Source organism: Phyllostomus discolor, chromosome 2 (assembly GCF_004126475.2).
Source record: "Phyllostomus discolor isolate MPI-MPIP mPhyDis1 chromosome 2, mPhyDis1.pri.v3, whole genome shotgun sequence".
Lineage (NCBI taxonomy): Eukaryota > Metazoa > Chordata > Mammalia > Chiroptera > Phyllostomidae > Phyllostomus > Phyllostomus discolor.
The window spans coordinates 120,309,333-120,333,889 of NC_040904.2; the positions used below are offsets into that span (position 1 = coordinate 120,309,333).

At 39.7% G+C, this 24,557-nt stretch overlaps 1 protein-coding gene and 1 pseudogene across 2 annotated transcripts in view; both read left to right on the forward strand.

Moving 5' to 3' along the window:
• Nucleotides 1–1,065: 1,065 nt before the first annotated feature.
• Nucleotides 1,066–24,557, forward strand: part of MFSD14B (major facilitator superfamily domain containing 14B) — a 134,191-nt gene continuing 110,699 nt past the window's right edge. The window contains exon 1 of one of the 2 annotated variants that reach the window (XM_028532217.1): nt 1,066–1,403. In XM_028532217.1, the coding sequence (XP_028388018.1) occupies nt 1,359–1,403 (45 nt within the window). In that variant the 5' untranslated portion in view covers nt 1,066–1,358. The remainder of the gene's footprint in view (nt 1,404–24,557) is intronic. The other variant, XM_036018421.1, reaches the window with a different exon arrangement.
• LOC114512913 lies at nt 1,532–11,280 on the forward strand (annotated as a pseudogene).

The following is a 24,557-nucleotide window of genomic DNA, read 5'->3' on the forward strand; positions in this document are numbered from 1 at the left end:
ATCATCTTATGTGGCTACTTTGGGTCTCTAAGTTTATAAGGCCTACCATGCCAGCCTCTCCTGAGCTTGTCAGATTTAGTATGTGACCCCTTTTGCATCCACAGTTCAGAAACCTAATAGGAAAAAAATTCTGATTATATTTGTACTCCAAATTTGTGGAGCAGGCCCTATTATCCTAGTCTGGTGATTTCAAATTTTTCATTTTATGGCATGCATAAACTAATCACTAAAACTCTGCAGCTCACCAAAAAAAATATGTTTTCCAATCCGACCCAAAAAATAGGTGTAATTTTGATTCGTTCACACCAGATGCCTATTGTTGTATTGGCTGTTGCCATTTTTTTTATTTGACAATCTAAGTTTAAAGAGGTCAGTGTCCCTGACTAAATAGTCAGGTACTGTATGTTTTAAAAATTCTTCTGGCACACCACCAGTTGAAAATTGCTGCTCTAGCCAAGTCCCTTTCTTTTAGAAGCTTAGGTTGGCATCTGCAAAATAGGCTGTGGTATCTCACAAGGTCCCTTCCAGGCAGTAATTATAACAATACTCTTGGAACCAGGATTAGTGTTGTTAGCTGATTTCATCACCTTAAAGTATGCTCCTGTCCCCATTTTACAGATGAGGGTTGTGGACTGAGTAATCAGCTCACATTCACTGTGATCGTGTATGCACCTCTGGGGCCTGTATGTTTCCTACAGCTGCCCTTCCCACTACATATCCCACAGCTCAGGTAATCTCTTCTTCAGTTACTCTTTACATTTGGGGGAGGAACAGAATATCGTAGTTATAGTCCGTTGGTACTTACCCAGTGGAGGCTTCCAGATCAGGGGTAGGGGGAACGGATTGGGGGCAGCTTTCTTTCCCAGTCAGAAAGTGCCACCTATATACTTCAGGGAGACATCATGTATTGGGCGGTATGGGCTAAACCAAGGCTAGAAGTGCTGTCACTACCAAAACCCCGCACAGTACTCCGAATTCGCGCCAATCGGTTCCCACAGGAAAAACAAAGTAAGGGTAGGGCCCCGGGCAACTACGTACTTTCTGCGTAAAGCAGCCGTAAAGGCGGGGTTTCAGGGGGCGGGGCGCAGGAACCTGGTGGCGGGAGCAAGGGGGAGGCGGCCTGCTCTCTCTGGTGGCGGTGGTTTGGAGCCACTCTCCTCTCCCTCCGGTCCTCCCCGCTTCCAGCCTCCGCCTCCAGACCCGCAGGCCGCTGGGCACGGAGCCCATGAAGGCGCGGGTTCCCCCGCCGCATTTGCGTCCTCGCAGTGCAGCGGAGCGCCCCGAGCAGTCTAAGGCATGGCTGTAGCCTGAGCTTGGAGCGGGAGGAGAAGGCGGCGTTGTAACCCGAGGCAGCAACCATGTCTGAGAAGCGCGCGAGTGTGCAGGCCGCAGGCGGCAGCTGGGTGAGCTTGGGGTTCCGCTGCGTGGCACGTTTCGAGGACGTGAGTCAGGGGACGGGAGGTTGGGCCAGATCGCAGTCAAAATCCAGAGTCTCCTGGGTGCGGGGCACGGATGTTGAGGCAGGAACGCGATGGCGCTTGGGCTGGGCCAGGAACTTGGGCTCCTGGAAGCCGGTTCCGGGTGAACCTGTGTAATTCATCCCGAGGCACTTCTAGCCCTGCTCTTTGCTAGACAAAACTATGTTTTGATTATTGTTTCAAAAAGTACCAGACGGGACCGTGAATGTAAATAAACTGGTTCTTCCTAAATTTTCCATTTATGAAATAGTCGATACCCTTTTTGTGGTACAATTTCTGGCCAGTCTGCTTAGCGGATGTGTGGGAAACCTTTAGAACTGTCATTCGACCCTCCAGGGGAAGTTGGCATTGGAGCCTGGCAGCCCCTTTTTGCTCCATGATTTCTAAGCAATTGCAGGAAAATTTGGGGAACAGGATTTCAGATGAAGCTGAGGATCCCAGGGCCTGGCAGAGGAACATGTTCAGGTCGGTCTCTTTTTCCAGTTAAAATGAGGTTCATATGGCATCTGAAGCCCTGATGTAATTGGCCTGGATTCAGCAGAACAGGTTTTGTCAGTGGCACTATGGTTTCCCATGGTGGAACACTAAGCGTACAGAGTCTGTCGTTTCTTAAAGACATTTTCTTTTCTTTTTCTTTTCTTTCGTCTGTTTATAACAGGGAATATAGAAATATTACCATAAACAGAAACTCTTTAACACCAAGGAAATGTTTTATCAAAGAAAAATATTAAACATAAGACTATCGGCTTCAGATTCTTAGTTTACCTGCCTAAATTTGCTTTTAAAGAATGCTAAATGATTATATTTGGTCACGTGAGTCCCCATTAGTAGAACTGAGAGGACAGGTGAAGTGGGAAGAGTCCTAAGTAGAATGGAGGCAGCAGAGCTGGCTTCTAGTCCTAGTTCTGCAAGAACGAGTGTACACCAGGCAGGGTGCTGACACAGCCTTGCCACTCAAAGCCTAATCTGTAAACAGCCTCGGTAATGTTGAAGGCCCCTCCTTGCCAAAGTGACTTCTTATTGAAAAAGCATGGGGGAGGGGGGCGGGTGGAATCTTCATTTCAAAGATAATATTCCTAGAATGTGGAACATTTGTCCTGGTAGGGGAGGAAATGCTATATAATTGGTTTTTCTCATTTTGTTTCTGATTATGTGAAAAGTAGACTGGCCATCTTCCTGCCCCCTAAACAAAAACCAAACTGCCAGGTCTTCCTTCTGGTTTTTTGTTTTTTTTTTTTAATTGATACACAATAATTACGGATCAGTGACCAAAATAGTAGCTTAAGAGGTAGTACCCTTCATTACTTTGCATACTGCCTACAACATTCAAATACATTATTAAGTCTAGCTAAGTTTACCAGGTAAAGATTTTAGGTTTTATCCTTCTCTGCATTCCTGTGGTTCAGTTCCTTAGCATTTTTGACCTAGATTTTGACCGTCTCTTGAGACTATTGTTTATGTCACCATCAGTCTGCCTTCAACAGTATGTATTGTAATATTGGTGTAATCTAACATGTAAACATGATTGTTACTGCTCTCCTTGATTTTTTTCATTGTCTCCCCTTGGCTTACGGAATATAAAAATAACCTGGCAGGTTGAAGCATTATAGTATGGTGATTAAATGAGTATGCTTGGAATCCCAGTCCCCACCATTTATTAACTGTGTAATTTTGGGCAAGTTACTTAACCTCTCTGAATTAATAATAATGTTTACCTCAGAGGATTGTGAAGATTACTGCAACCCAGAATTTAGTAAGTCCTCAATAAACATTAGCTGTTATTTTTCTTATTTCTCAATATTTTTGGCATGAACGATTGGTCAGAATGTATGGGGATTCCCTGACTAATAAAAGTATTCAGTCCTCTCTTATTTACTAATTTACAGGAACTAGAACCCACCCTAAAAATTAAAATTGTTAATTGTGTGCTTAGAACAGGAACTTTTGAGGAATGTTTACTTAAAGAAACCCAGACAATTTATTCTGGAATTCCTTCTGTGAATCCTGATGCTAATTTGGGCACAAGTAGATTTCCTGTCCATTCTTTTCTCATCTCTAATGGTATATAAAGTCAGTATTGATAAACTGCAGTGAATGCTGAAAATGAATTTTCTTGGTGCTTGCTATACTTGTGAAATAACTAGCATGGACAGGTGGCAGAATCCAGTCACTGGTCTTTTTGGAATGTATGGTGGCTGTGAAAGCAGTGAATGTCTTTAATTCTGTATGTTCATGTCATATGCCAGGACCTCCAAATTATTCATATTTGCTGCTTGCATTTTCTGTTTAATATCAGTTTCAGGTGCTATTTTCTACAGCTCCCAGGACTTCAGGACTTAATCTTATTTTAATGTGTTGGAATTTTCTTATAGCTTCATTTCATGACTTCAGATTCTTAGATGCTACTAATACTCTATGGAAACAGTGCCTATATATAAAGAATTGGCTGACAACTTTCTTCTACCTTGTTTGGCAAAAAGATGTGTTGACCTGAAAAAGATTTTGGCAAAGATATGTATTGACCTGGATAATAGAAAGGAATCAAGTATTTGCTCCAAGGAATTATTGCCTTCAGAAAAAGGGAGGTGTGAATTTTTTTTAATATGCAACACATGGATGGAAATTCTTTTTCTGCATATATATAACAAGCTGTTGCATCATTTATTAAAAAGACTTTTTTTATTCACTCTATTGCCTTTGTAACTTTTTCACAATTTAGCTGTCCATATATGTGTCAGTCTATTTCGGATTCTGTTTCATCTTTACATCAATACCATGCAGTGTCTGTTACCGGAAGTTTATAATAAGACTTGAAACAGAGTTAGTTCTACGACCTTGTCTTCTTTTAAAATTGTTGTGGCTTTTCTGGTTTCTCTGCATTTTAGAATTATAGAACCAGTTTATGAATTTCTGCAAAAAAATTAAAAGCCTGCTGGCATTTTCATTGGGATTGTGTTAACCCTGAACATTGTTCTGGGGAAAATTGAAAACAATATTGAGTGTTCTCATTCATGAATGAGGTATCTCTCCATTTTTTTTAGATTTTCTTTAATTTCTCTCAGCTATGTTTTGTAGTTTTCAGTGTATAGTTCTTTCACAACAGTTGTCAGATTATTACCTATTTCATATGTTTGATGCTGTTATACATGTAATGTAAATGTAATGTAAATGTAAGTTCTTAAAAATGTTTAAATTCACAATTGTTTGTTTTCAGTATATGGAAATAGAGTTGATTTATTTTTAATTGCCATAAAATACACATAACAAAATTTACCATTTAATCATTTCAAGTGTAGAATTCATTAGTGTTAAGTATGTTCACATTGTCATATAACCAATCTCTGGAACTTTTTCATCTTGTAAAAGTGAAACTTTATGTCCTCTAAACAGTGACTCCCATTTACTCCATTACCAATCCCCTAGTAACCACCATTCTGCTTTCAGTTTCTGAGTTTGACTGCGTATAGATACCTCATGTAAGTGAAATGATATACTATTTGTCTTTTTTGTGACTAGCTTATTTTACTTAGCCATGATATCCTCAAGGTAGTTGGTGACACATGTTGTCTTCACTGTTGAAGGCGTGCATGACATACGACTTTTCTTCCTTTAAGACTGAATAATATTTCATCTTTTGTATATGTAACTTATTTTGTTTTGCTTTGTTTTTTAATATATTTTATTGATTATGCTATCACAGTTGTCCCATTTCCCCCCTTCACTCCCCTCCACCCTGCACACCCTTTCCCACCGTCTTCCCTCCCCTTTAGTTCATGTCCATGTGTCATACTTATAAGTTCTTCAGCTTCTACATTTCCCATACTATTCTTGTGCACCCCCTGTCTATTTCCTACCTACAATCTATGCCACTTATTCTCTGCACCTTTTCCCCCTCTCTCCTCCTCCCACTCCCCTGTTGCTAACCCTCCATGTGATCTCCATTTTTATGGTTCTGTTCCTGTTCTAGTTGTTTGCTTAGTTTCTTTTGGTTTTGCTTTAGGTGTGGTTGTTAATAATTGTGAGTTTGCTGTCCTTTTACTACACATGTTTTTTTTTAATCTTCTTTTCTTAGATAAGGCCCTTTAACTAACATTTCATAAAATAAGGGCTTGGTGATGATGAACTCCTTTAACTTGACTTTATCTGAGAAGCACTTTATCTGCCCTTCCATTCTAAATGAAAGCTTTGCTGGATAGAGCAATCTGGGATATAGGTCCTTGTCTTTCGTGACTTGGAATACTTCTTTCCAGCCCCTTCCTGCCTGTAAGGTCTCTTTTGAGAAATCAGCTGACAGTCTGATGGGAACTCCTTTGTAGATGACTGTCCCCTTATCTCTTGCTGCTTCTAGGATTCTCTCCTTCATTTTTACCTTGGCTAATGTAGTTATGATGTGCCTTGGTGTGTTTCTTCTTGGGTCCAACTTCTTAGGGGCTCTCTGAGCTTCCTGGACTTCCTGGAAGTCTATTTCCTTTGCCAGAATGGGGAAGTTCTCCTTTATTATTTGTTCAAATACGTGCTCAATCTGTTGCTTTTCCTCTTCCCCTTCTGGTACCCCTATAATTTTGATGTTGGAACGTTTAAAGATGTCCTGGAGGTTCCTAAGCTTCTCCTCTTTTTTTTTTTTTTTGAATTCTTATTTCTCCATTCTTTCCTGTTTGGTTGTTTCTTTCTTCCTTCTTGTCCACTCTATTGTTTTAAGTCCCAGTTTCCTTCCCATCGCTATTGGTTCCCTGTGCATTTTCCTTCATTTCTTTTATGGTAACCTGTATTTGTTCATCTAATTTGAGACCAAAATCAACCAATTCTGTGAGCTTCCTGATCACCAGTGTTTTGAACTGTGCATCTGATAGGTTAGCTATCTCTTGGTCACTCAAAAGGATGAGTTCTGGGGCACTGATTTGTTCTTCTTTTTGAGCCATCTCTCTATCTCTTTTTTTTGGGGGGGGGGTCTGGTCGCTCCTGTTACGGTGAGGGGCAGAACCTTAGGTGTTCACCAGGGCTGGGCACCCCAGTCCCTAGATTGTGACGTTGTATGTGAGGGCAGGGTTGAGAGGGAACAATGGCGGTAGCTCGGTTCTCCATGGGACCTCAGTCCCTTCCCTGGGATCCTTGGTTGCACGCTCTGCCCTGCTCCACAATCGCCACCTTACTGGGTCTGCCAGCTGTCGCTTGCGTACTCAGGGTCCACCTGCTGCGATCTTGTATGCCTCAGATGCCTTACGTGCTCCCAGTTGCCTTAGCACCCAATTCTCCCTGTTCTCCGCACCGTGCCTCAACCCGCACCCAGCTGCTTGTCTCCACCCCTCCTACCAGTCTGGATAAACGGGTCTATTTCAACTTCTTGGCTGTCCAACTTCCATTCAGATAAATTTTCTCTCAGTTCTGGGTGTTATTCTGCCTCTAAATTGTTGTTGCTCCAATCTTGGTTGTGTGTGGAGGTACGGTGCATCCACCTATGCCTCCATCTTGCCAGAAGTGGGTGTATATGTAACTTCATTTTTTCATTAATCTGTGGATGATCAATTGGGTTGCTTGTATCTTTTTCCTGTGGTGAATATTGCTCCTGGAACATGACTCCAAATATCTCTTTGAGATCCTGCTTTTATTTCTTTAGGATGTCTACCCAGAAATGGAATTTGTGGAATAACTGGGTAATTCTGTTTTGAATTATTTGAGGAATCACCATACTGTTTCCCCTGTGGCTGCACCATTTTACATTCCCACCTACAGTGCACTAGGGTTCTAATTTCTTCACATCCTTACCAAATTTCTTATTTTCCTGTTGTTGTTGTTGTTGTTGTTTTTGATAGTAGCCATCCTGATGGGGGTGAGGTAATATCATGTATTTGATTTTGCATTCATCTAAAAATTAATGATTTTAAACATCTTTTCACGTGCATATTGGCCATTTGTATATCATCTTTAGAGAAATGTTGATTCAAGTCCCTTGCTCATTTTTAAATTGGATTATTTGGGTTTTTTCCTTATCAAGTTGTAGAAGTTTCTTATATATTCTGGATATTAGCAAATCACATATATGATTTACAAATATTTTCTTCACAGGTTGTCTTTTCACTCTGTTGATTATGTCCTTTGATTTACAGGAATTTTAAAGTTTGACAAAGACCAATTTAAACTTTGTAATTTTGCTGAAGCCTGTATCTGGTTTTGCTTTTTCACTTATAGCTTAGAGTCATGTCTAAGAATCCATTTCTAAATCTAAGATTTACCTTTGTGTTCTAGGAGTTTTAGCTGAGGTCATTATCCATTTTGAGTTACTTTTTATACATGGTGTGAAGTAGGGTTCCAGCTTTATTCTTTTTTTCCTGCTTTTATTTTTATTAATTTAAGTTATATTTTATTGTTAATGCTATTACAGTTGTCCTGATTTTTCTCTCTTTGTCTCCCTCCACCCAGCTCCCCCCGCCCCCCCCCCCCTGCCACTCCCTCAGGCAATCCCCACACATTGTCCATGGATCATATATATATGTTGTTTGGCTTGTATTCACTATGTTGTACTTTATATCTCCATGATTATTCTGTAACAACCAATTTGTACTTTTTAATTCATTCACATTTTTTCCCATCCTTCTGATGCTCCCTCCTGTCCGGTAACCATCAAAACATTTTTTTACTCTGTTTCTATTCTGCTTGTATGTTTATTTGTTTTTAGACTCAATTGTTGATAGATATGTATTTACTGTCATTTTATTGTTCATATGTTTGATCTTCTTAAAGAAGACCCTTTAACTTTCTATATAATGCTAGGTTGGTAGTGATGAACTCCTTTAGCTTTTTCTTGTCTAGGAAGCTCTTTATCTGCCCTTCCATTCTAAATAATAGCTTTGCTGGGTAGAGTAATCTTGATTGTAGGTTCTTGTCTTTCATCACTTTGAATATTTCTTGTCAATCACTTCTAGCCTGCAGAGTTTACTTTGAGAAATCAGCTGATAATGGATGGAACTGGAGAGCATTATGCTAAGTGAAATAAGCCAGGCAGTGAAAGACAGATACCATATGATCTCACCTTTAAGTAGAACCTAATCAGCAAAACAAACAAGCAAGCAAAATATAACCAGAGACATTGAGATAAAGAACAAACTGACAGGGGAGGGGGATAATGGGAGAAAGAAGAGGAAGGGTTATCAAGGAACATGTATAAAGGACCTGTGGTCAAAGCCAACAGGGGTTTAGGTGGGGATAGGATTGAGTGTTGAAGGTAGGATGGGTGGGACAGAGGAGAGTGGTCAGCAGAAAATAGGGACAACTGTAGTTGAATTAAGAATTTTAAAAAAGAAGACATTTAAAAAAAATCAGCTAACAGTCTATAGGAGCTCCCTTGTAGATGACTAAGTGCTTTTCTCTCGCTGCTTTTAAGATTATCTCTTTGTCTTTAACCTTTGGCATTTTAATTATGATGTGTCTTGGTGTGGTCCTCTTTGGGTTCATCTTGTTCAAGACTGTGCACTTTCTGAACTTGTATGCCTTAACTTCCTTCACGAAGTTAGGGAAGTTTTCTGTCATTATTTTTTTTCAGATAGGTTTTTAATTTCTTGCTTTGTCTTCTCCTTCTGGCGCACCCATGATGTGAATGTTGATATACTTGAAGTTGTTCCAGAGGCTCCTTACGCTGTGCTCATTTTTTTTAGATTATATTTTCTTCTTCTTGTTCTGATTGGGTGCTTTTGCTTCCTTATATTCCAGATCACTGATTTGATTCTTGGCTTCCTCCATTTTACTATTGATTTCCTGTAAATTTCTTTATTTCAATTAGTGTATCCTTCATTTTTGACTGGATCCTTTTATGCTGGTGAGGTTCTCACTAACTTCATTGAGCATCTTTGTAACCAGTGTTTTGTACTCTGCATCTAGTGAAGTGCTTGTCTCCATGTTGTTTAGATCTTTTTCTGGAATTGTGATCTGTTCTTTTTCTGGAGTTTTGATCATGTTTCTTTGTCACCTCATTTTGGCAGCCTTCCTGTGTTTGTTTCTATGTATTAGGTAGGGCTAGTGTGTCTCCCAGGTGTGGTAGAATGACCTCATGCAGTAGATGTCCTGTAGGGTCTAGTGGCACAACCTCCCCTATCACCCAAGCTGGGTACTTGAGGTGTGCCCACCATGTGGGCTATGTACACTCTCCTTTTGTAGTTGAGCCTCGATTGCTGTAGGCATTTCCAAGGTCAGCCACCACCTGTGTTCTGACATGAGCCAAGACAAGTTCTTTCCCCATTGAATGGATTTGACACTTAAGCCAAAAATCAGGTCCAGTGACCTGGCATAAGCTACAAAGGGATCTGCAGATGACTGCTGCATGTGCTGGGCTTGGAAGTGCCCTGGTGAGGCCCAACTATGTGGCAAGGCTGACTGCTGCTAGTACCAGTCCTTGGGCCACTTAGCAAGAGGTACAGGGCTCGCTGAGGCGAGATGCTGCTTGTTTGAGAGAATTTAGGAAAATCTGAAGCATGAGCCAAGACAAGGCATTTGTATAGAAAAAAAACCACAAGAAACAGCTTGGGTGATCCAGGTAATTGGATGGGGCACCACCTCAGGTACTTGCCAGGGTGGGGCAAACATTGTGAGCTTGGTTGATGGAATCTTAGATATGGCACCTGCCTGCTCACCCTGTGGTGAGAGGGCCCAAGAAAAGGAACAATGGCCTTTGCGCACACTTCTGTCAGAGCTGGGAGAAAGCTATACCCCCAGCACTCACTCTGCTGTTAGACAGTTCAGTTTCTCCCCATATGTCTCTGGTGCCTTTCAAGCTGCTGCCCTGTGGTTGAGCTCAGAGGGAGTGAGTCAAAGAGAGTCCATTTACAGGCCCTTTAAGAGGAACTGCCTGGAACTCCAGAAGTTTCTGTCTTCCACAGCCTCAATGTCTTCTGGGTTTTACAGGCAGAAGTTATGGGGACTTATCTTCCTGGCACTGGAACCCTGAGCTGGGGGCCTTAGTGTGGGGCTGGGACCCCTCACTCCTGAGAATCCCTCTCAGTTGTTTTCTACCACACATGGGTGTGGGACCAGCCTGTCTGCATCTCTGCCTCTCCTACCAGTTTTGATGTGGTTTCTTCCTTAATTTCATGGTTGTAGGACTTCCATTTATCTTGATTCCTGGCGGTCTGAATGATAGTTGCTCTGTAGTTTAGTTATAATTTTAATATGGTTGTGTGAGGAAGGGGTGCCATGTTTATCTATGCTGCCATCTTGGCCAGTAGTTCAGCTTTATTCTTTACATGTAGAAAGTCTGTTGTATCAGCACTCTTTGTTGAAGCAACTGTTCTTTCCCCATTGAATGGATTTGACACTTAAGCCAAAAATCGGCTGGACATAAAATATATCGGTTTAGCCTCTTTTACCTGTCAAGACGGGCTGCGTTTGCACCAAGACTGTGAAGAAGGCAGCCCGGGTCATCATTGAGAAGTACTACACACACTTGGGCAATGACTTCCACACCAACAAGCACGTGTGTGAGGAGATCACCATTATCCCTAGCAAGAACTCCGAAACAAGATAGTGGGCTATGTCACACATCTGATAAAGTGGGTTCAGAGAGGTCCGGTGAGAGACATCTCCTTCAAGCTGCAGGAAGAGAGAGAAAAGAGAGATAATTACCTTCCCAAGGTCTCAGCCCTGGATCAGATCATTGAAGTTGATCCTGACACTAAGGAGATGCTAAAGCTCTTGGACTTTGGTAGTCTGTCCAACCTGCAGGTCACTTAGCCTACAGTTGGGATGAATTTCAAAACACCACATGGAGCTGTTTGAATCTTTCTACTGTAATATTATCAATAAACCATCGACAACTAAAATATGTGTGTGTGTGTGTGTGTGTGTGTATTGGCTTGTTTGTGGACTCTCAATTTTATTCAGTTGGTGTATATGACAGCCTGTCTTTTGCTTCCATGTAGGCAGGTCACTGATGTTTACTGGGTAGTGTGATCTTTAAGTTGGGGATCATGTGTGAAACAAGTGGGAGTAACTTTCAACCTTTTTCCTATTCAAAACAGATGACCTGATTGACAAAAGTTGTATGTCCTAGTTTATCTGAACTGTTCAGGTCATGTTTCGAAAGTAGGTGAGAGGGTTAACAGAAATTGTCTTTTTGCCCAGTTACATACTGGCCAGACCAGATGCTTTAGTGTTAGGAAAGAGGTGGATGGGTAAGGAAAGGACTGCACTGTGATTTACTTGAGCTGTCTATGTTTGACTTCTGTTACCTCTTACTCAGGTTGCTGCAGTCCAGGCTCTCTGCCATATATGTGTGCTAATTCTATTTGGGGGGAAATTTGGGCTAAGAATAACAGTGTAATACAGTGGTTAGTAGCACACACTCTGGAGGTATGTTACTCTGGATGGAATACCAGCTTAGGCAGTTAACTAACCATTTGAGTTGGGCAAGTTACTCAAATTCTCTTCATCTGAGTTTTGTCATAAAATGGGGATAATAATGGTTCCTTTTTCAAAAGATTGTGGTGAGGATAAAGTGGTAGTATGAATAATGTGATTTGATCCAGTGCTTGGCACAGTGTCTGTTGCTGCTGTTACAGGATAATTTTTGCCTAGATATAGCTCAGGATTCTTTGTAATAAACTGTCCTTGTCCTTCAGAGTGTTTATTTCCCTTTTTAATTTTGCATCCATGAAATGAGAGCAGGGGTATTTTCTTTTGTTGCTACCATTGTTTTCAGCACTAACCACCATATCGTACAGCTCAGCATGTATGTATTGAGTGAGTTAATCAGTTGGAGTTTAATATTTTTATTCTTAAAGAGTGTTCATAGAGACAGGAAAATTGAAGACATAGTTCTTGGCGTTTTGGTTTGGTTTAAATTGGGTAGTGGTTGGTAAATTAAGAATTTGAAAAGTTGAGTGAACAGCAGTTATTTTTTGTGTGTGTTGGTGTTTTAGGATCCTTAGTCTATATTCCCAGAAGTGGAATCACTGAGTCAAAAGGGAGTTCCACTTTGAATTGTTTAAGGATATTCCATGTTGTTTTCCACAGTGGCTGTACCAGACTACATTCTTATCAACAGTGTGCTAGGGTTCCCGTTTCCCCACATCCTCGCCATCACAGTTGTTTGTTGATTGATTGATGTAGCCATCCTCACAGGTGTAAGGTGATACCTCATTAAGGTTTTAATATGCAGTTCTCTGATGATTAGTGATATTGAGCATTTTTTCATATGTCAATGGGCCCTCTGTATGTCCTCTTTGGAGAAGTATCTTTTCAGGTCTCTTGTCCATTTTTTAATTGGATTGTCTTCTTTGCCTTGAGTTGTATCAGTTCTTTGCATATTTTAGAGATTAACCCTTATCAGAGGTATCATTGGTGAAAATGTTCTCCCATACAGTGGGTTCCCTATTCGTCTAGTGGATGGCTTCCTTAGCTCTGAAGAAACTTTTTAATTCGATGTAGTCCCACTTGTTTATTTTCTGCTTTGTTTCCAGTGCCTTAGGAGATATATCAGCAAAAATACTGCTGTGTTGGATATCTGAGATTTACTACCTATGTTTTTTCTACAATTTTTGTGGTTTTGCAGCTTACAGTTAAGTCTTTTGTCCATTTTGAGTTTATTTTTGTGTATGGTGTAAGTTAGTGGCCTAATTTCATTATTTTGTATATACCAATCCAGTTTTCCTAAGACCATTTATTAAAGAGGCTGTCTTTGCTCTATTGTATGCTGTTGCCACTGTTGTGAAATATTAGTTGCTCATACAGGTGTGGGTTTATTCCTGGGCTTCCTGTTCTGTTCCACTGATCTATATGTTTGTTCTTATGCCAGTACCAGGCTGTTTTTATTGCAGTGGCCTTATCTATGCAGCACTAAAATAGGAGAAACTCTTACATTTTGCAACAGCATGGGTGGATGTGGAGGAAATTATGCTAGTGAATTAAGCCAGTCAATAAAAGGAAAATATCACATGATCTCGCTTATGTGTGGAATCTAATGAACACAATAAAATAACGAACAAAATAGTAAATGAAGTTTAGACACATAAAACAGACTGACAGCTTCTGGAAAGGAGGTGGGGTAGGGATGGCATGAAAGATGGTGAAAGGATTAACCAAAAAACATGTATTCATAACCCTTGGAGATGGACAATATGGGGATTGACTTGGGGATGGTAGAGAGTGGGGACTGGGTGAGGTACAAAAAGGAGAAAAATTGGGAACAACTGTGTAAGCATAAACAATAGAAATTTAAAAAATTAAACAGACCCCTGGCTGAGGTGGCTCAGTGGATTGAGTGCTGGCCTGTGAACCAAAGGGTTGCAGGTTTGATTCCCAGTCAGGGTACATGCCTGGGTTGTAGGCTAGGTCCCCAACAAGGGGCACATGAGGGGCAACTGCATGACGATATTTCTCTCCCTCTCTTTCTCCCTCCCTTCCTCTCTCTAGAATAAATAAATAAAATCTTTTTAAAAAATTAAAAAGAAAAGCAGTTATTTTATATATATTTAATGAATGTTTTAGTGTGTCTAACATAATAATCTCATTTATCCAACTATTTAATGTCATGCTGGAAAATTTTTATATTTTTTATGGAAAAGTTATTTATTTGGAGAAATAGGAAATAAATTTTTTCCTTTCATTTCAGTATTATTAGGAGAAAGAAAAGAAAAGCCTTCAGGTATAGTAATTTACTTGATTTTTAAAACCATTTGTGTTCTTCATTCTTGTTCATGTATTTAAAAGGGTTTCTGAAAGCTTTATTTTTTGAAGCCTTTCACTAACTGGATAGATAGATATAATGATGTAGGTTAATAGTAGCAAATGTGTGAATTATTAAAGTAGTGAGAGCTTATAATAAAACATACTTTTCATATGTGTCTTTATGGTAATATAGAAAAGTAACTGACTGAATCTAGTGACAGCACTTTCCAATTATGACTACTAGTTTTCCATTAGAAAATACCTCAAAATAAGATTTTTTTCTACTTAGAAGTACAATAGACTCATCAGTTTACACAGTTACAATCTTGGTTCCTTAGCTTATGCATACAATTCGAACTAAGATATCTCTCATTTTTAATAAGTTAATATTGTATATGATGTAATGATGTATTTGATGATAAGGAGCTTTATTGTTACACATAATAGAAAAACTGGGCATAGTGTGCTTAGTTTAGCAGTTTAATATCACCATGGACCTGGTGGGCTCATTACATTCATATGCTCTGCTCTTCCCAGGTATATTGTCTTTTGGTCGCAAGGATTGATCCCCTCTGGTCTCAAGATGATTGACAAAGCTAAGATCACATCCTTACACAACAATTCTCCCAAACTGGAAACAGTAATTTTTTTATATGTCCCTAGAAGAGTGAGGATAGGTCCATAAACCTTCCCATTTATTTTTGCTATATTCCATTGGCCATGTTAGGGCCATGTGGCTCATTCCTAACTTAGATCTTCGAGTTATCCTCATCAGTTTGGCTAGTCAGGATTCATCTTATAGACTTGAAGTGCTCTCTAGTCAGCAGTCTTAAGGAGGTGACTACTCTAGCTCAAGCATACAGTTGCTGAAACATGACACATTTGGGAATTTGTTAGCGAATATCTCTTGGGCAGTATATGAAGTCAGATTTTTCTGCCACGAAAACCTATTATCTGTTCAGTTCACAGTTGTATTTAGAGAAATACTGTTTTTACCATCCTTTGAGAGGAGTTGTGCAGTATAGGAAGAAGACAGGTTAAATGGAGAAGGAGGCTACAGGCATGTGGTAGAGATAGGGAAGCAAGAAATGTCAACAGCTCTCAGATATTTGAGTTATATTTATGAACACCACTTTGTATGCCACTTACTTATATTGGGGTCAGCAAACTGTGTTATGTGAAGAACCTGACAGTAAATATTTTAGGCTTTGCAGCCATATAGTCTCTGTTGCAGCTATTCAACTCTACCAATGTAGCACAAAAGCAGCCATAGGCATATATAAATGAGTGAGTGATAAATTTCAGTAAAATAATTTGCAAAAACTGGCAGTGGATTTGGGCTGTATGCTATACTTTGCCAACTCTTGCTCTAATATTTGAGGGCACTAGTTTTTCCCCTACTCCTTCCTTTTCCTCCTTGAGGATGTTTTATATTTTTATTCACTTATTTTTAAAATAAAGTTTATTTTGGAATAGATTTACAGAAAAATTACAAAGATAGTATCAAGAGTCTCACACCCATCTTCCCTCTTATTATTAGTTTCTTATGTTAGTATAGTATATTTGTTTAAATTAATAACCAGTATCCATACATTATGATCATTGAAAGCCCATACTTTATTCAGCTTTTCTTGGGTTTTGCCAAATGCATGTTTTCTGTCCCAATATCGTATTACATTTACTTGTCATGTCTCCTTAAGTTCCTCTTGGCTGTGATAGTTTCTCAGACTTTCCTCTTTTTTGATGACCTTCACAATTTTTACAAGTATTGGTTAGGTAATTTGTTGAATTGCCCCTAATTAGGATTCATCTGGTGATTTCCTAGTGAAATTCCTGGTAATTTCCTGGTGATTAAAGTAGTGTTATAGGTTTGGGTGAGGAAGCACACAGAATTGAATTCCTACATCATATGAGGGATACATATCACTGTTGATGGTAACCTTCTGTCTGTGTTAGTCTTTATTTGTTAGTATCCACTGTAAAGTGTGCCTTTTTCCCCTTTTGTGGGCAGAGAAATGGCACTAGTTGTTAGACTGGTGGCATCAGACCAGATCTTGATTCAGCAATCTCAGTACTTGAGTTCTGACTAAGAAAGAATTCAGAACCAAGACTCAAACTATAAGAGAAAGTTTATTTAGAAAGTCACAGAAGTAGAAGAAAGGGCTCAGGAAACAAGTTTCAGAGGCAAAGGAGGGGCCTTTAGAATTTAGGAGAAAGAGGCTCTCTGGCTGGGTGTGGCTCAGTGGATTGAGTGCCGGCCTATGAACCAAAGGGTTGCCAGTTCTATTCCTATGCAGGACACATGCCTAGGTGCAGGCCATTTCTCCAGTTGGGGGTGAATGAGAGGCAACCACACACTGATGTTTCTGTCCCTCTCTTTCTCCCTCCCTTCCCCTCTCTCCTAAAATAAGTAAAATCTTTTTAAAAAGATAGAGTCAAGGAAAAGACTCCTGGGGAAAGCGGGTAGGGAAAGGCAGGGGTATACTCCATAGAGAGAGCCACACTGGGTTGTCTTCAAGGCTTTTATCTCCTCTCCGAATGGGTGGGGATTTCAGGGGATGTCTGAGGGGAGGATCTCAGTAGACGATGCCTCAACTTTCCAGGTGTGTCCTTTCAGGGTCTTAGTCTCTACTGATTGGTTGGTGCCAGGGCAGGGGTTCATTAGTCAATGTAGCTGGTTCTCATGTCGGCCATGGTGCCACTAGTCTGGTTTTACTACTTCTCTGGGCCTGGAGCTGAAACACAACTAAGGCCCAGATGTTGTCCCTAGGGGTTGATGCTTAAGGAGTGGCCATGCAAGGGCCTGCATTGGAGGCACATGAGGCCACTCTTTGGCCCCTTGTTGCTCCTCTAAGGGGGTCCACCACATGACTAGTGACATGCTAGGGGAGGAAAGGTCAGGGGAGGGTCCAAGCCACATGACCCGTGTGATATGAAGGGTCAGAGGGACCAGCGATATCTTAGGGGAGGAAAGGTTACCCTGGGGGATGAAGTCTTTGTTTTCCCATTTTGCCAGTTGCTAGGCACCTGGGGCTTTCTGTTTGGTGACCTGTACGGGGTCCATTGTCCTTGCTGTGCTCATGCCTGTCTAACTGCCTACCACACTTTTTATACTGCAGTCTTTGGAAGGAAGTCACTATGTGCAACCCAATTGAAGAAATGGGAAGTTTTACTCCATCTCTTTGAGGGCAGAGTATCTCTGCAAATTATTTGGAATTTTTTGTCTAGATTTGTCTATTTTCCCCCATTTGTTTCTTTTGTATTTTTAAAAAACATTTTCTTATTTTCAGAGAAAGGGGAAGGGAGGGAGAAAGAGGGAGAAAAACATCAATGAGCTAGAGAAACATTGATTGGTTTGCAGGTTGGCACTCAATCCACTGAGACACACCAGCCAGAGAGCCTCCATTTGTTTATTAAACCTTTTATTAGTATAGGCTCATAGATATTTACTTCATGATTGGTGTTATAATGCAATACTGCTTTATTTATTTTGTTGCTCAAATTGTTCCAGCTTTGGCCATTGGGAGCTCTTTGAAATACCACCGCCCCCACCCCTGCCTTATTTGAACATTTAATAGTATAGCATCACAAAATGCTCAGGCGCTCTTGTATGTCCCCTGCCCCAGCTGTAGAATTGGCCATTTCTCCAAGGAGCCCTGGTTCCTTTTATTGGAGAATGGTATTTGAAACCAAGGCCTAGACACTAGATGCTTATTGCTTTTGGGCTATTGGGGTGTTGTTCTTTTAGGCTTTCTCACATGACAGAGCAAGAAAATGTATGTGTGTATTCCAGCCCATGTATATATACACATATCTATAAATATTTCTGTATGTGACCATCTTTATCTATGTGAAGCTAAAATAAGCTTATAAGGACATCTTCAACTCCAACAAGTTATGACATGGTTTCCTCCCCTCGTTTATTTGTAACCTTCCATTTCAATGGTGAGAAAACTGATTCCCACCATTTGCTACCTTTTACTTGATTGTTCAATTCCAGTATATATGTATAGTGGTTTCAGAATAGTTACCTGTACTCTTGTAGGGGAAGGACCTTATCTATTAGAGCTGCTCAGTGCTTACAGATTCCAATAATTCCTAATGCTAGTTAGATTACCAACTTTTTTCTACCCTTGTCAATGAAATTGATTCATTCATTTGCAATGTAGGTAGCTTCTCTTTCATATTCTGTGTTCCATGCTAAGATTTTCTACCTCCTAAATATTTTAATTAATAAGCACGTACTAAGAACCTCTTCATGCTCTGAAGGTCTATGGGTTTTGACAAATGTATCTATCTACTATTACAGTTTCATATAGAATACTTTCCTATGCTTTATCTATTTAACTATATACCCTCAATTTCTAGCAATCATTGATCCATTTACCATCTCTATAGATTTGCCTTTTCAAGAATGTATATAAATAAAATCATACACTATATAGCCTTCCAGACTTGCTTCTTTCATTTAACAACATGCATTTAAGATCCATCATCCAACAGTTTCTTTGTTTTAATTTGCATTTTTAATGACATGTTGAGCATCTTTTCATATGCTTATTTGCAATCTATCATTTTTGTTAGGAGCCTGCTCAGATTCCGACCCCCGCCCCGCACCACCGTTGTTTTACAATTAGGGAATTTATTTACTTATTTAACAAGAAATGTGGAGGCATGACTGTTTCAGGATTGGTTCATTAGCAATTGAACATTGACATCAAAAACCAAGGTGCTTTTTTAAAAAATTAAATTTAGTGGGAAGACATTGTTTAATAGCATTATATGTTTCAAGCACACAATACAATATACAATACATAATCTATATATTGCATTGTGTGCTTGCCACCCCAAGTCTGGTCTTTCATTATCATTTATTAGACTCCCTATCCCCTTTTCAGTCTCTTCCTTGCCCCTTTCCCCTCTGGTAACCACCATACAGTTGTGTGTTTCTATGAGTTTATTTGCCTTGTTTTTTTTTCTTTCTCTTTTTTAAAGATTTTATTTATTTATTTTTAGAGAGATGGGAAGAGAGGAAGAAAGAGAGGGAGAGAAACGTCAATGTGAGAAAGAAACATCGCTCAGTTGCTTCTCCAACTGGAGACCTGGGCTGCAATCCGGGCATATGCCCTGACATGGAATCAAACCAGCGGCGACCTTTCATTCACAGGCCAGTACCCAACCACTGAGCCGTACCAGCCAGGGCTACTTTTTGCTTTCTATTTTATATCCCACATATGACTGAAATCATACGGTTCTTGTCCTTTTTTAATAAAGATTTTATACATTTATTTATTTAGAGAGAGGGGAAGGGAGGGAGAAAGAGAGGGAGAGAAACATCAATGCATGGTTACCTCTTGTGCACCCCCCAACCAGGAACCTGGCCTGCAACCCAGGCATGTGCCCTGACTGGGAATTGAACCAGCAACTGTTTGGTTCACAGGCTGGCGCTCAGTCCACTGAATCACACCAGCCAAGTTATCCTTTTCTATCTGTCTTACAACGTTTAGGATGATAGTATCAGGATCCATCCATGCTGTCACAAATGGCAGTATTTCACCTTTTCTTATGGCTGAGTAATATTCCATTGTATATGTATATCACATTTATCTGGTCATCCATCAGAGGACACTTAGGTTGTTTCCATGTCTTGGCTACTATGAATAATGCTGCAATAAACAAAGGGATACATACATCTTTACAAATAAATGTTTTCAAATTTTTCAAGTAGATAATCAAAAGATGGGTTGCTGAGTCATATGGTGGGTAGCTCTATTAATTTTGCTGAATTTTTATTTATTAGCTCTAATAGTTTGTGTATGTGTGTGTGTGAAACCTTTAGAGGTTTTTTTAATTTATTTTCTTAATGTATAAGATAATTTGCATGCTATTTATTTCTTTTTCTTTACTAATTACTCTGGCCAGAACTTCTAGTACTATGTTGTATAGAAGTGGTGAAAGCAGGTACTCTTTTCTTGTTCCAAATCTCAGAGAAAAAGTTTTTTAGCCTTTTACTAATGAGCGTGATGTTAACTGTGGGCTTTTCATATGTGGCCTTTATTATATTGAGATATGTGGTTTCTTTATATTCTAGTTTTTGGATTGTTTCTTCATCGTGAAAGGATGTTCATTTTGTCCAATACTTTTTTCTCCATCAATTGAGATGATCATGTGTCCTTTTCCCCCTTCATTTTAACATGGTGTTCCACTGATTGATTTTATATGTGAACTATGCTTGCATTCCAGGAATAAATGTCATGGTGTATAACCCTTTTAATATGCTGCCAAATTTGGTTTGTTAGTATTTGTTAAGGATTTTTGCATCAATAGCACAAGGGAATTTAGTCTGCAGTTGTCTTTTCTTTTAGTGCCTTTATCTAGCTGTGGTACAGGTAATGAATGATTCCTTCATAGAATGTGTTGAGTCCCTCCGATCTGTTTTTGAAATGACTTTGAGAGAGATTGATGTTAATTCTTCCTTAAATATTTGATAGGATTTTATCAGTGAAACTGTCAAGTTCAGGACTTTTTTTATTTGTTGAAAGGTTTTTGGTCACTGATTCAATTTCCTTACTAGTACTAGGTCTATTCAGAAGTTCTGTTTTTTTCATTCTTCAGTCTTAGTAGATCATTTCTAGGAATTTGTCCATTTAATCCAGTTATCTAATTTGTTGATTTACAATTGCCTACAATTGCTTTTACAACCCCTTTTTCATTTCCAATTTTAGTAATTTAAGTCTTCTGTTTTTCTTGGTCAGTTTCACCATAGACTTGTGAATTTTATGGTATTTTTATAAAATCAACTTTTAATTGCTCAGGCTGGTGTAGTTCACTGGATTGAGCGTGGGCCTGCAAACCAAAGGGTTGCTGGTTTGATTCCCAGTCAGGGCACATGCCTGGGTTGTGGGCCAGGTCCCCAGTATGGGGCATTTGAAAGGCAACTATACATTGATGTTTCTTTCCCTCTGTTTCTCCCTCCTTCCCCTCTCTCTAAAAATAAATAAGTAAAATCTTTTAATAAAATCAACTTTTAATTTTGTTGTTTTTCTGTATTATTTTAATTCTGCACTGCATTTATTTCTGCTCTAATCTTTTTTATTTTCCTTTTTGCTTTGTGTTTAGTTTGCTCTTTTGTAGTTTCATATGATGAAAGGTTAGAGTACTGATTTCAGATTTCTTTTATAATCAAGCATTTACAACTATAAATTTACTTCTAAGAACTGCTGCATTCAGTGGCTATGTGTATTTTCAGCCCTGGCTGGTATAGCTCAGTGGATTCAGCACAGGCTGCAAACCAGAGAGTCACCAGTTTGATTCCCAGTCAGGGCACATGCCTGAGTTCTGGGCCAGGTTCCCAGTGGGGGACCACATGAGATGCAACCACACATTGATGTTTCTCTCCCTCTCTTTCTCCCTCCCTTCTCCTCTTTCTAAATAAATAAAGAAATAAAATCTTTAAAAAAAAAGCTATGTGTGTTTTCATTTTTGTTCATCTGAGAATTTTGTAACTTTCCTTGTGATTTCTTTTTTGACCCATGGTTATTTAGGAGTATGTTGTTTAATAGTTACATATTTGTGAATTTTCTAAAATTTCTGTTAACTGGTTTTTAATTTTATTACACTGTGGTCAAGAACATAGTACATAACAGTTTTGTTTTTTTTTAATTAATTCACCTGTGTTTTATGGACTTCCCAGGTGCACATAAGAATGTTTGCTCTGCTGTAGTTGTATAGAGTATTCAATAAATGTCTGTTAGGTCTAGTTTGTGTATAGGGTTACTGAAATATTCTGTTTCCTTGTTGATCACCTGTCTGATTGTTCTAATCATTATAAGTAAGTACTGAACTCTCCAACTGTTGGGTTTTTTTTAAGATTTTATTTATTTATTTTTAGAGAGAGAAGGGAGGGAGATAGAGAGAGAGAGAGAAACATCAGTGTGCGGTTGCTGGAGGTCATGGCCTGCAACCCAGGCATGTGCCCTGACTGGGAATCGAACCTGTGACACTTTGGTTTGCAGCCCGTGCTCAATCCACTGAGCTACACCAGCCAGGGCTTCCAACTATTGTTGAATTGTCTATTTGTTTCTTTTTTAAAATTATTTTATAGTTGTTCAGTTACAGTTGTCTGCATTTTCTTCCCATCACTCCCCTCCACCCCAGCCAAACTCACCTCCCTCCGTTGCTCCCACCCTCCTCTTTGGTTTTGTCCATGTGTCCTTTATAAGTAGTTCCTGAAAACCCTTCCTCCATTGTCCCCTCCCCCTCTCCTTTGGTTATTGTTAGATTGTTCTTAATTTCAATGTCTCTGGTTATATTTTGTTTGCTTTTTTTCTTTTGTTGATTATGTTCCAGTTAAAGGTGAGATCATATGGTATTTGTCCCTCACTGCCTGGCTTATTTCACTTAGCATAATACTCTCCAGTTCCATCCATGCTGTCAGAAAGGGTAGGAGCTCTTTCTTCTTTCTGCTACATAGAATTCCACTGTGTAAACGTACCACAGTTTTTAATCCACTCATCTACTGGTGGATACTTAGGCTGTTTCCAGGTCTTGGCTATTATAAATAGTACTTCTATTAACATAGGGCTGCATGAGATCTTTTAATTGGGGTGTTTGGAGATTTTTAGAGTATTCCCAGCAGTGGAATTGCTGGGTCAAAAGGCAGTTGTACTTTTAATTTTTTGAGGAAGTTGCATGCTGTTTTCAACAGTGGCTGCACCAGTCTTCATTCCCACCAACAGTACTCTAGGGTTCCCTTTTCTCCACATTCTCACCAGCACTCGTTTGTTGATATATTAATGATAGCCATTCTGACTGGTGTAAAGTGGTATCATTGTGGTTTTAATTTGTATCTCTCTGATGGCTAGTGATGTCGAGCATCCTTTCGTATGTCGATGGGGCCTCTGTATGTCCTCCTTGAAGTGTCTATTTAGGTACCTTGCCCATTTTTTAATTGGATTGTTTGTCTTCCTGGTGTTAAGTCCTGAGTTCTTTATATATTCTGGAGATTGTAGGGTAAATGGAGACAATCTGGCTTCCTCACCCAGGTGTCTGGGTAACTAAGGGAAGCAGTGTTCCTGTAGCCTAGGAAGAGCCTGATAAGTAGTGTTCTCATACCTTGAGACTGGGTCCAATAAACTATTCCCATAACATCAAGTGGGCTTGCATGTGCAGAATTATGTTATGTTATATAATTTTCCAGCATTCTTCATGCTTTGTTTGCGTCTAGTACTTAAACAGATAGGGACTCCCTGCTGGGTGCCACTATGGGTGCCACACCAAGGAGCAAGGGCCATGATGTGTGCCACACAGAGACATGCAAATAGACATGTAGCTTGCAGCATGAGTGGCTCGCCCACCCGTGAATAAAGGCATGTCAGACATCCCAGTGGCTCCATGAATATTTTCCGTCTGCACAAATACCATGGATCTGCCCGGCCTTGAATGGTCACAACACAGAGATCAATCCCTTGTCCTATGTATCATTGGCAAATAATGTTCTCCCATACAGTCGGTTCTCTTTTCATTTTGATGATGGTTTCTTTAGCCAATCAGAAGTTTCTTAATTTGATGTATCTCCATTTGTTTATTTTTTTCTTTTGTTTCCCTTGCCCTAGGAGAAATTTTACTGTTTTCCACTAGGACTTTTATGGTATCACTGTTCCTGAATAGCCAGTGGGGTCTTTCTGCCCACTACCACCCTCAAGGCAAAGGTTTGATGATAAATGAAAGGAGCTTTTATGGAAAATGTTCACAATTTTGGAATTACAGCTTTTCACTTGCATTAGTCACTTAAGCCTGTCAGTTAAGGCTAAATTCTAACACCTGAGTTTTCCTAGCATTCCCCCTGTTCTAATTTTCTTATTTCTATATGGTTAGTTTACAAATGAAAACAAAATAAGATACAAAAGCTATTCAATATTTGGAAGATTGGCAGGCTTCTGCTTCAGAGGTCATCTCTTCTAGAACACCCAAAGAAGAATAACCCTGCTACCCTCTGCCAGGCCAGCCAGACTCAGGTTGCACCCAGAGTTTCTGCCCATCCAAAATACTGTCTGTTGGGAAATGCAGGCAGCTACAGCATGCAATATCCAAGGCATAAAGATCCAAGGCATCTTTAAGGAAGAACAGAGCCTGAGAGCCAGGGAGAGCCTGTGCGAGCCCTTCCAAGAGCCTTTCTTTTATTTCAGATCTTCTTGCCCATAATTCCAAGCACTCTGGAGTCATTCATTCAGCTTCTCAATCAATTTCCTCCTAGACTGTTTACCATTGTCTTGGCAAGCTCTTCCAATGGCCCTACTCTACTACTCCCTAGTGATCTGATCAGATCTCTCTGTATCAGACAAAAGAAAGGTATAAAAGGCATCCAAATTAGAACAGAGGAGGTAAAAAACTTAAATATAAGTCTTTTGAATTCATTTTGAGTTCATC